Raw genomic sequence first — 12674 nt, forward strand, 5'->3', positions numbered from 1 at the left:
ATCAGCCTTGCCCAGTGTCCCATTCTGGCAAAGTGACAATAAGTTGTTGTTCAGTCTATCAGTCATGTCCAACTCTGCAATCCCATGGACTGCAGCATACCAGGCTTCCCTGTCCTTTACTATCTCCCAGAGCTTGCTCAAACTCATGTCCATTGAGTCAGCGATGCCATCTAAGCATCTCATTCTCTGTTGTCCCCTTCTCCTGCCTTCAATCTTTCCCAGCATCAGGGTCTTTTCCAATGAGTCAGTTCTTCGCATCAGGTGGCCAAAGTATTGGACCTTCAGCTTCAGCATCACTCTTGCCAATGAATATTCAGGATTGATTTCCTTCAGAATTGACTGGTTTGATTTCCTTGCAGTCCAAGGGACTCTCAAGAGTCTTCTCCAACACCACAGTTCAAAAGCATCAATTCTTTGGTGCTCAGTTTTCTTTATGGTCCAACTCTCACATCCATACATGACCACTGGAAAAACCATAGCTTTGACATTACTTTGTCAGCAAAGTAATGTTGGAAAGATAAATAATAAGTAGCACTGAGATAAAATAATCCCTGCTAATGATGCATTTGGATAATGGCTCCCCTTCATTGTTTATACATTTCTTCAACAGAATGTATAATGCACACTATATGCTGCCTTCCAGAGCAGAATAATGATGTCATTAAGGTCCTAACAAACAGAAATGGCTTTGGTTAAGGAAAAATCAGGGTCTGGGAGGGCCTCCCATTTTGGGCAGCTGATGGGCAACAACCATTCTGGAAAGCTTACTCAGAAAAAAGCCCAGTTTTGCCAAGTTTTGATGCAAGTGTGTCTAGAGATATAAATACTGCAGTGAAACAATGCAGGAATTAAATACAGCCCGTAGGTAAAACATTTGACTTTCTATTCAGTTCCCAGAACCAAACAGCTGCTCTGCTGTTTGCTTTGTTTTCATGCCTTCCTGCAGTGCAGATGCTTCCACTCAGAACCGTGAGCTTACATCCCTCTCCACTGAGCCATGAGCATTGTCATCCCATGCTGTACATGAGCAGGACTACTTCCTCCTTCCACCTGGTAGTACTTTCCTTCAAAGGCAGAGCCGATCTCATTCATTATTGAAATAAGTTGATGGGATGCAGTGGTTTCAATCCTAGATTCTGGTGCCAGAGTGCCAGGTTCTATCTCGTTCCCCACCTCCTAGCTGTATGACCCAACCTCCTGCATAAAATGAGGATTGTGATATGGCCTACCACCCTTGGGGAGTGTCAAATACTGCATGAGCTATTTCAGGAAAAGGGCTCAGAGATGTTTCTGGAAAGGGTGTCATGCACCACATGTTAGCTTTATGATCACTGCCAGCACACACCAGGGGCAGGCGTACTGTGCATCCAGAGATGAGTTCTTCCTAGTGCATCTGCTAAAGCACAAACTCAAACCTACTCTGAAGATGCCTTCTTTCTTCTCTGCACTGGTATAAACCCTGCTATACTTGGGAAAATGGATCAACCTTCAAAGCCCCCTTCTGTATAGCTATGTAGATGTTTCATAATAAGACAAATGCAGCTTTTCATGAACAACAAAATATGGGAAATACCCAACTTAATTTAAATCCAAGTGAAATCTCTGTGAGCTACCAGAAACTCCCTCATCTTCTCACATTCTAATGTAGGGGGTCAGATTTCTGTGAGCCATGTTTGGGGAGGCCAGCCCAGCCCACACATGGCTCTCAGCGAGGCTGCCCAGATCTTTACCCCTGCCTGGGCAGGACTGATGTGGAGAAGTCTCAGCATGAAACCGTGAGTTGTGAATGATCTGGTGTGTGTGTTGAGGGAGAGACAGAAAGGTGAGGGCTCTTTTGGCTAAGTTGCTCTGGATTCTGTCAACATGACTTTCATACTGTTTGTGGTCTCCTCCAACACTGCTCAAGATACGAGAGCAAAATGCAATCAAATCCAGGTCCCATGCAGCCCTTCCCATAGATGGTTTTGTTTTTCAACTTGATGGAAACTTAACAAGCTAAGAATTCCCCAGCCCATCCAGAACTGAAATCTCTAATACTTGAGATTAAAAAGCTTGCTCTAAAATAAACAATTTTAGTTTCTTTATCTTTTACTCTTCTTTCTGACCATCTCCTCCTCTTCTCTTCCTGTCCCCATTGCTTTTCATTTTCAGGGGGGAAAAAAAGAGAATTTTTGATCTTGTTTACAATTTTTAAGCTTGTTTAATCAAAGGATAAGATAGCTTTGAAAGTTCTGCTTTGGTGCTTTCATTTTGAGAAATGAAGTCTGGCACCATTTCATCCTCGTTCAATGTACTTTTAAGGTGCAGATATCCACCACCAAAGGCTTCCCCAATGGCTCAGCAGTAAAGAATCTGCCTGTAATGATGCAGGAGATGCAGGCTTGACCCCTGGGTCAGGAAGATCCCCTGAAGGAGGAACTGGCAGCGCACTCCAGTCTTCTTGTCTGGAAAAATCTCATGGACAGGGGAGCCTGGAGGACTACAGTCCACAGTGTCACAAAGAGTCAGACACGAGTGAACAACTGAGCGTACATGCATCCACCACCAAAGGGCATCACATGTGTGCACAAACAGACACATCAGCGTCAAAAAGGAGCAGGTACCATGGACAAGGGGGCAATGAACCATTTCCCCATATGGAAAGAAAAAAAGTGAAAGCATTAGTCATTCAGTCATGTCTGACTCTCTGTGACCCCATGGGCTGTAGCCCACCAGGCTTCTTTGTTGATGGAATTCTCCAGGCAAGAATACTGGATTGGGTAGCCATTCCCTTCTCCAGGGGATCTTTCTGACCCAGGGATTGAAACCAATCTCCTGCATTGCAAGTCTGAGCCACCAGGGAAGCTCATATGGAAAGAAAAAGAAAATACCCAGTAAAACCCAAGCAAAGAACCCTAAATAGCTCCACTTCCCTTTTGATCAGTCTTGCGCAGGGCCACTTACCCAGGGCAGGACTAATCGGTGCCAGGTGCCTTGTAGACATGCCAGGCTGATAGTTCTCCCACTCTCTCTGTGGGAGGGGAGGACGAGTTCATAAAACACCCTTGCCTGGTGCATATTTGAGTCTCTTTTCTGGAGCTGTACCTAAAGACGGCAGCATTTGTCTGTGGGGAAAAAAAACAAACAAAAACAAATCACACTGAAAAGTGGGAAAAGAATCTGGGTGATCAATGCCTTCCTCAACTGAAAAATACTAAGAAGTCACCTGGATTTGGAGCTGATACTCACTAAGTACAGTAAGTCCTAAGTATCACTAAGTACATGATAGCTATCTTTTGGTGGTTTTCAAACTGGTTCTTGTAAAATCCTATTTTCCAGGTTTACTCTTCCTTTGACCCTTACTATAAGAAAGACTGGTTGGTCTGGTGACGCCGGGAGTCGGGGTCCAGAGTGCTGTGGGTGTGGCCTCTTCCTCCGCTGTTCCCACACAGCCCCCTCCTCCCTACATCTTTGAGCCGTGAGCGCCTCAAAATGTGGAACATCCTGAGAAACACTGGGCGCATACTGCCTCTGATTTGACAAGAGGACAGTGGGGGTGGAGGAGGAACCGGGGTACCAAGGTCGTGGTGCTGGCGCTACTGGGATGGTCAGCAACCAGTCGCCGTTCGGACAGCACATGCTCCCTCTCCTCGACAGGAAGTAAACATTTCAACTACTTTGACCAAGAAGGTAAAGCCATGGATTGAGCCCACTTAGAGCCGGTAGAGTCCTTCGGGGCTTTCTATTTTTTGCCGTAGATGCAGTATTTTGGATTCTGCAAACAAAAATATTCCGGAACAGGAGATTTGGTTTGATTGACACGCTTGTACCGGTAATAGGAGAACTTGGAGAGCTGAGTTCCTTCCCATCCTCCCCTCCATGAGTCTCTTCCAGGCCTTCAACTAGCTTCCGAGAGAGAGCCGTGGTCAGCAGTAGGAGGAACAGGACCGGCTCCAGTCACACAGGGAGCCCTGGAGCCTGCCTCCCACAGCGGGGGAGAGACAGCCAAGCCGGCAGAGCCTATGTGTGCATGTATGTATAAGTAGCATGGTTTTTCCTTCTACTAAAAAATAATATAGTTCATAAGGAACACTCATAAAATGCAATAAGCATAAAAAAAGGTCACCACAGAGAAACTTTAAGGATCTGCCCTCCATTTCACCAAAATAGGATCACACAGCTTATAACCCCCTTTTATTCTTTGTGATAAATATCTATTATATAATTTGTAATGGTTTTGAAATATTCCCTTATGCTGTAAGTCATTCAGCTAAATTTCTTTCAAACTTTTTTTGCTTTTATAAAGAAAACTTCTATTACTGTTTTTATTCATAAATCTTTGCATATTTCCCTGTAATGAATTCCTAGAGGTGGAATTGATGAGTATATAAGGTGAACACTTTAAACAGTATTATCAAACTGCTTTTCAAAAGTTCTCAAATTTTCCCTGAGAACTGCACAATTCCCTACACCTTTCATCACGTGGCTGATCCAGGTCAGAAAAGGTGTCAAGGATCCGCGGGCCAAGCAGAAATACGGGAAGGACTAAGCTAAGGACCATGTGTTCAGGGAATGGTGTGTTGCATTCAAATTATATTTTGTTTTACTAAGAGAATTTCTACAGATGTGCTGTGTGTCAGTTTTCAAAAATTAACACAGGAAAGCAAAGAACAAAAAACTAAGAGTGTTGTTGGCTTCCTTGTACCTCCAGAAGGAACGTCAGTCAGGCGGACGATCAACAAGGCTGCAGCCTGATTTGACCTGTGTCACTGTGTCATCACGTCACTGCACCTTTGGGGGCGCTTGTTGAGGTTGCAGTGCCTCCTGAAGCTCAGTGCTCACCCCCTCAGTGCAGAAGGTGCAGGAGGGGGCAGGAGCACAGACTGCCTCTTCACCTCTTCCCAGCAGGAGGCATGGCGCAGGGAAGTGGGGGCCGCCGAGGCCGGCCTGTCTGCCCTCTCGCTGGCTTCCAGTAGTCAGTCTCTTTTTTGTGGTCTGAGCTCTGGTTGATTGGCAGCAAGGTGAGGGTGGTAGATTTCCTGTGTCTCTGACTCTCCCTCCACAATGGTCACCCATCAAGGAAGTGAACCAAACAAAAGAAGAAAAAAGCTGTGTGGCATCATCTTTTCTGGCCCTGCCTTCCATGGCGCTTTCTTTCCCTCTCTGCTGGTCTTCTCTCTACCACTCCCTTCAACCCCTGTGAGGATAAGGTGAGGCAGGGAATCTGTGGGTGGTAGCGGAGGTGCTGAATGGGGAGTGTAACCGATGTCTCCTGCGTCTGCTCTAGACTCACAGAGAGCTGACCCACGAGCTCAACAGATTCAGGGAAGACGCACTCTAGGTTGGGACTTCCAGAATGTTCCTCAGACTCTTTATACCTGGATTTTCTCCTGCCTTTCAGCTGCCCTCAGCCTTCCGTTCCCCCCTCTGCAGACAGGATATTACCCATGAAGTCCACCCTTCTCCTGCCAGGACCCTAGCTTCTTCGCCTCACTGTGCTCAGGCTCTCCAGCCAGGACTTGCTCACACCTGTTTTTTCCATGCTTATAACTGGACCGCTGACAGCTGGAGAAAGCCCCACAGCCCTGTAGATAGACGGGCACCACTCCATACAAGTCACCTTGAACCACAGCTGGGCCGGGCCTCCAGAGGCCTTCTGTTCGCTATTGTTTTCCATTCCCTACAGAAGGATTTCCAAAGCTTCTCCCTGTCCTCCAACAGTTGCTACTTACTGTACCACCCAACCTGCCCAAGGCACACACGCTTGTTTGTCGAGTGGCAACTGATCCCCTTTCCATTTCTAAAAGAATTAAGCACAATTATTGAATCGGAAATCCATTATTTTGCAGAGTTGACCCAAAATGGGGTGAGGGAAGGAATGCGACAAAGAGGAGAATGTAGCAAAGGAGCCTTCCTCTGGAGGGAAGGAAGACAAGTGTCAATTCCCCAACTTCTCAGGCTTCCTTTTAAAGCCTTCTTCCATCAGGTCTCACCCATCATGGTCAAGGGCTCCTGAGGAGATGGTGCAGATGGCCCCCTTCCCCACCGCCGGACAGTGACAAGATTCTGGAAAGAATACCCACAGGGTGTGTCTCTGTCATTCCTTAGGTGCTCCTTTAGATTCAAGATGACTGTGGTCAGATGGTTTTCCACTGAGATTTGATTAATAATTTTTTTCTGGGCTGTGTTCCCTGGGACATATTTAGGTTCGTGTTCAGTGGCTAACATTTTTCAGGTTTTTCATTTCTATCCACTTCTCTCAACTTTGGACATAGCACACAGCCACAGAAATGTGCACAGAGACTCCAATGCAGAAGAAATTTGCATTTGACTCCTTGAACAGAAAGTCTTTGTACGTCCAGGAACTTGGGGAGCAGAGGCCTCTTTCCACTCCTCAGGGGATGACCAGTCGCATGAGCTGGGCTTGGTCGTGTGTTGGTGGAAGGGCACCTTAACTTTCCAGAAAGGAGCAGCAGAGCGGGCTAGCGGGTATCCACTGCGAGGTCGAGAGGACCACATGCATTCGCTGAGAGCAAGGTGGGGCCTTGCCAATCTGTTCGGACATGCTGCCACTTGGCAGCAGGACTGAGTCCTCCCCAAGGAGAGCCAGAGAGCACGGAAGGCCGGCCTGGGGCCTTGGCCTGGTGAGTGAGCAGAAGCTTTCAGTGTATGGAGCGTCTAGTGAACACTGGCCAGGACAGCTCGGCTCCTCACAATTCCCCTCCCAGTTTTCTGCAGGGATTTTAATTTTTTCTAAGGGAAAATTTCGCATTTGTTTTTGGTATCTTTAGTGTGCGTGTGTGTTTGCTCTTGGTGCTAAGTCTCTGTGATTATCTATAGGAACTGGCAGAAGCACTCTCCTTTTCTCACTTTGAGTGTTTGACCTTGTGACTTTGTGTTCTTGTGAAACCTCTGCTATGTAATCTCATCAGTCTCCTTCCTGTACGATTTCCCTGATTTCCCCTGGACTATCCCATGGGCATTTTTATGTCAGCAGACTGGAATGTTTCTCTCGTCCCTGGGAAAAGCTCCTCTGGTCTTAGCGAATTCAGAAGTGGAGGAATTCATAAGATTTAGGGAGTCTGCCTCAAATTGCCTCCTAGTATAACTTCCCACAAGGACTGGAGAAAGGTTAGGACATTCCCCTGCAGTGTCCGGGGATGGAAAGGGGCAGGTTCCCTTTTCCTGCAAAAGTCACAAAGAGCCAGCCAGAACCACAAGCACACTTGCTGCAGTCAAGGGCCCAGGTAGAAGCAGCAATACTAAAGGCCACACATTGGCACCTTCTCCTTGCCTATGCTGGATCACTTCCTTATAAGACTGTGGCAAAGCAAGATCTGACAAAGAAGGAGACTGAGCCTCGGAAAAGTCAGCCATTTTCTTAAAACTACACGTTGTAGTAGATGGCAGAGAGAGGGTAACAGTCTTGCTTTATTTTGAGCTGTGTGGTACTGTAAGGTTGTATCAGGTTACAAGGAAGATAAAGGGCTCTTGGGAACCTTGCAACATACAGGCCTAGCCACTCTGAGCCTGATTTTATCCAAAGCAGACGAATTCTTGATCTGATTTGAGGTGGTGTCGGGAAGCTCCAGTATTACATGCATGAAGTTCAGTCATTATAGACATTCTTTCATTTGATGGGTTGGTCCCAGTTACAGTTAAAATATCTTTGTGTGTATAATTCTTTGAGCATTTATTTACCCCTAAGTGTAAATTAATTTATTGAGTATTATTAAACATAGCAGCTAATTGAGGGCTGATTTCTTCCCTTCATGTATTTATTCTAGCAACATGCATTTAATCTTGTCTGAGGATAAGATACTGTGTGAGTTGAAAGAGGAGGAAGACCAGTCTTCTGCCCTAAGTGAGCTTAAAACACTACCATAAGATACCAAATAGTAAGCCATAAGAATAACACAAACAGAACAAAAAAATCGATTGAGAGCAGGAACTAAGGACAAACAGCTGGGGAATTCAGAGTGCATGCTGAGAGGCAATAGGAAGGTTAAGCATTTGTGAAAGACGGTGGAGATCTCAAGTGGAGCTGATCACGCTGCAGGGGGTGCCAAGCGAAGAGACAAGCAAGGAAGGCATTCCTGGGGAGGGAAAGCTGTAAGCAAAGGGGCCGCGGGTGGGAAACTGCCACATTTGGTTAGAGATTTCAAGTCATTCAGTTTGACTTAAAGGTGCCTGTGAAAGGATAATAGGAGATAAAGATTAAAAAGGGATTTTGAGGCCTATGTTTAGAGGATCTTGAGTGTCAGGCCAAGGAGTATGGTGTCTTACCTGGGAGACAATGAAGACCCTGTGAAAGTCTGTGGACAGGAGAGTGCCAGGATTCAAACTGCACAAGGAAGACTGATCTGCGGGGGCGGGGGGGGGTATTATGGATTGGAGCTTCCTGGGGGATATTTCTTGAGGTCATCAAGGCTTGAACTAGGATGATAGTGGTAGGAACTGGAAGGGGAAACTCACCCATGAGATGGTCTCTTGGCTTTAGAGGAGCTGTGGTCCCTGAGGGGGCGGAGGTGTCAAGCCTGGGTATGTGGGAGAATGTGGAAGAGAAAGAGCCAGCCCAGGAGACAGAGCCGGCTGAGGTGGAAATCTAATGCCCTCCAGACCCTGGGACTGGAGGGAGCGCTGGCCTCCAGGCCCAGCGGGTTCTCACGGGTGGGCAGAGTAGTCAGTGAGCATGACAGGGTGGGAGGATAAGGGGGGGAGCGTGATCAGCATTTGACTTCATTCACAAACGTTTTTACTCTGCTGGGCCCTGTTCTGGGTGCTAGGATTCAGGATGACGAGGGACAAGTCACTGCTTTCCTGGAGCTTTTCTTTTTTAACAGGATATCTAATTAGGTCAAATTCTTAGGCAGAGCACTAAATCACAGCCTTCCTTCACTCGTTATCATTCTTGGTGTGGGACAATTTAGCATCTGTTGCACCTCAAACTAAAGACAGGACTTCCAGCTCCTCAAGGACTTCTGAACTCTTCCCAGTCAATACCCCTGGCACCTGCCTGCAGTTACCTGTAATGCCACCCACCCACAGTTGCCTGCCCCCATCAGAAGTAACTACTTTTCTGACTTCCATCATCACACATTTATTCTGTTTGTTCTTGAACTATTAAATAAAGGTAATTACACATTTTAGGGAGCTTCTTTTGCTCAATATTGTCTTGTTGAATAGAATAATAACTTTGTTTTCTTATTCTTTTTAAAATTTGGGGGTATTCCATTGCACAAATATCCCACATTCTATTTATCCATTCTACTACTGACAGACATGAGTTATTTTCATGTCTTGGCTGTTAAGAAGAGATCTGCTAGGAGTTTGCATCCATGATATTTGATGAACAAATGCACTTACTTCTCTTTGATGTTTTAGCTAGGAGTGAAGTTGCTGGATATTCATTAACAGTGTATTAAGCACCTATTTTATATCTGGCTCTGTGCTGGGTGTTTGATAATTATTGAGTTCAGTTCAGTCGCTCAGTCATGTCTGACTCTTTGCAACCCCATGAACCGCAGCACACCAGGCCTCCCTGTCCATCACCGACTCCCCGAGTCCACCCAAACCCATGTCCATTGAGTCGGTGATGCCATCCAGCCATCTCATCCTCTGTTGTCCCCTTCTCCACCTGCCCTCAATCTTTCCTAGCATCAGGGTCTTTTCAAATGAGTCAGCTCGCATCAGGTGGCCAAAGTACTGGAGTTTCAGCTTCAACATCAGTCCTTCCAATGAACACCCAGGACTGATCTCCTTTAGGATGGACTGGCTGGATCTCCTTGCAGGCCAAGGGACTCTCAAGAGTCTTCTCCAACACCACAGTTCAAAAGCATCAATTCTTTGGCGCTCAGCTTTCTTTATAGGCCAACTCTCACATCCATACATGACCACTGGAAAAACCATAGCCTTGACTAGACGGACCTTTGTTGGCAAAACAATGTCCCTGCTTTTTAATATGCTGTCTAGGTTGGTCATACCTTTCCTTCCAAGGAGTAAACATCTTTTAATTTCATTGCTGCAATCACCATCTGCAGTGATTCTGGGGCCCAGAAAAATAAAGTCAGCCACTGTCTCCACTGTTTCCCCATCTATCTGCCATGAAGTGATGGGACCAGATGCCATGATCTTAGTTTTCTGAATGTTGAGCTTTAAGCCAACTTTTTCACTCTCCTTTTTTACTTTCATCAAGAGGCTCTTTACTGTCATGTGTGAAACAGAACACCGTTCCATGTTTGATGCATGAGACAAATGCTTAGGGCTGGGGCAATGGGATGGCCCAGAGGGGTGGGATGGGGAGGGAGGTGGGAGAGGGGTCCAGGAAGGGGAACACATGTAAACCCATGGCTGATTCGTGTCAATGTATGGCAAAAACTACTACAATATTGTAAAGTAATTAGCCCCCAACTAAAATAAATAAATTTATTTAATTAAAAAAAAATAATAAAGTGACTTTTTGAAAGAAAGAAAAAAAAAAAGAGGCTCTTTAGTTCTTCTTTGATTTCTGCCATAAAGGTGGTGTCATCTGCATATCTGAGGTTATTGATATTTCTCCCAGCAATCTTGATTCCAGCTTGTGCTTCCTCCAGCCCAGCGTTTCTTGTGATGTACTCTGCATATAAGTTAAGTAAGCAGGGTGACAACATACAGCCTTAACGTACTCCTTTTCCTATTTGGAACCAGTCTGTTGTTCCATGTCCAGTTCTAACTGTTGCTTCCTGACCTGCATACAGGTTTCTCAAGAGGCAGGTCAGGTGGTCTGGTATTCCCATCCCTTTCAGAATTTTCCACAGTTTATTGTGATCCACACAGTCAAAGGCTTTGGCATAGCCAATAAAGCAGAAACAGATGTTTTTCTGGTACTCTCTTGCTTTTTTGATGATCCATCGGATGTTGGCAATTGGATCTCTGATTCCTCTGCCTTTTCTAAAACCAGCTTGAACATCTGGAAGTTCACGGTTCACGTATTGCTGAAGCCTGGCTTGGAGAATTTTAAGTGTTACTTTACTAGCGTGTGAGATGAGTGCAATTGTGCAACAGTTTGAGCATTCTTTGGCATTGCCTTTCTTTGGGATTGGAATGAAAACTGACCTTCTCCAGTTCTGTGGCCACTGCTGAGTTTTCCATATTTGCTGGTGTATTGAGTGCAGCACTTTCACAGCGTCATCTTTCAGAATTTGAAATAGCTCAACTGGAATTCCATCACCTCCACTAGCTTTGTTTGTAGTGATGCTTCCTAAGGCCCACTTGACTTCACATTCCTGGATGTCTGGCTCTAGGTGAGTGATCACACCATTGTGATTATCTGGGTCATGAAGATCTTTTTTGTACAATTCTTTTGTGTATTCTTGCCACCTCTTCTTAATATCTTCTGCTTCTGTTAAGTCCCTACCATTGCTGTCCTTTATTGAGCCCATCTTTGCATGAAATGTTCCCTTGGTATCTCTAATTTTCTTGAAGAGATCTCTAGTGATCTAGGTGATAATTATTAATTGTGAGCAGAAACATGGTCCCTGTTCTCATTAATAGTCATAGTAAATGTGTGACTCTGAAAAAAAGGAAGATGTACGATGCACTTTTACCTTTTTCAGCATGTAAAGGGCTGCCCACTTCCTAGAGACAAGTGATTAATGCCCCACTGCTGGGGCTGGGCTAGAGGTGGGTTTCCAGCTGGGCTGGGGTGGAGAGACGTTAGGAGTTCAGCTTGGCTGCCTGAGGGCCCTGTCCGTCCAGTCCTTGGGTACATTTCTTGGCCTGAGGGGCATTTCTGGCCTTGATCTCTGGCTCTGGAGGTGGTTGGGATAATTGAGAGCTTATGTCCCACTCCCCAAAGACTGGTTTTAGTACATATCTAACCTGCATTTTAATATTATTCCTTCTGACTGGAAGCATTTGGAAATGGTCGTTGCCCTGCTTTTAAAAGGTGGTGTTATTTTATGAACATTTAGACATTGATTAATAAAATTCCGAACCCATTAACTAATGGGGGAAATGCCAAACTTTTTTTGTGTATATCCAAGAAAGTAAATGTAATAAAAACTATCCCAAAAGGTAAGTTAAATTATATATAGCCTTTGGGTTTTTTTGTTTTTTTTTCCTCCTAATGGCCTCACCAGATGTTTTAAAATACAGGACACAGGCCTTTTTCCCCTTGTTTTCTCCAGGGAAAGAAGAGAGAAAACTTGGCTCAGCTCTACTTAACTTGGGGGAGGAAAAAAAAAAAAAACCTGTAACAGGTATGCTGGGAATCCCCAAGCTGCTGGTTCATAAATATGAAGGCAACGGAAAAAAACTGTTGGTTTTTTACCTAGTTTTTCTTACTCGTCTCCACCCACCCTTCTCAGATCACCGTCAGGAATTCTGCTTTGATTCGTAAAGCAAGAAGCTGAGTTTGTCAGGTTCCCCTGGGGATGGGGAGGCAGGTTAGGATCGAGGGGCGGAGGTGGGCGCGCTGAATGGCATCCGTCTTCGCTGATCCATCTCCCATCTCCCATCTCGGATCTGCGGGGTGAGGCCGTAGGTTGAGCCGCAGGGATGGCGGGTGCCCAGTGAATACCAGCACCTCTCCACAAACTGCCTTCTGAGGCTCTGGGATTCTGTTGTGAGCCCAGATTTTGATTTTTGCACCTTCCCTCAACCCTCATCCATGTTCCCTGAATCTGAAAGGAAATAAAAACGGCTAAACAGTTGAG

At 45.6% G+C, this 12674-nt stretch overlaps 1 protein-coding gene across 2 annotated transcripts in view; it reads right to left on the reverse strand.

Moving 5' to 3' along the window:
- LOC145525598 (uncharacterized) overlaps nucleotides 1-12674 on the reverse strand; it is a 94384-nt gene that overhangs the window by 21709 nt on the left and 60001 nt on the right. For both annotated transcript variants that reach the window (XM_081539055.1, XM_081539054.1), the window contains one exon: nucleotides 2944-3104. In XM_081539055.1, the coding sequence (XP_081395181.1) occupies nucleotides 2955-3104 (150 nt within the window). In that variant the 3' untranslated portion in view covers nucleotides 2944-2954. The remainder of the gene's footprint in view (nucleotides 1-2943; nucleotides 3105-12674) is intronic.

This window comes from Giraffa tippelskirchi, chromosome 11 (assembly GCF_054371585.1).
Source record: "Giraffa tippelskirchi isolate mGirTip1 chromosome 11, T2T-mGirTip1v1.2.pri, whole genome shotgun sequence".
In the NCBI taxonomy this organism is placed as follows: domain Eukaryota; kingdom Metazoa; phylum Chordata; class Mammalia; order Artiodactyla; family Giraffidae; genus Giraffa; species Giraffa tippelskirchi.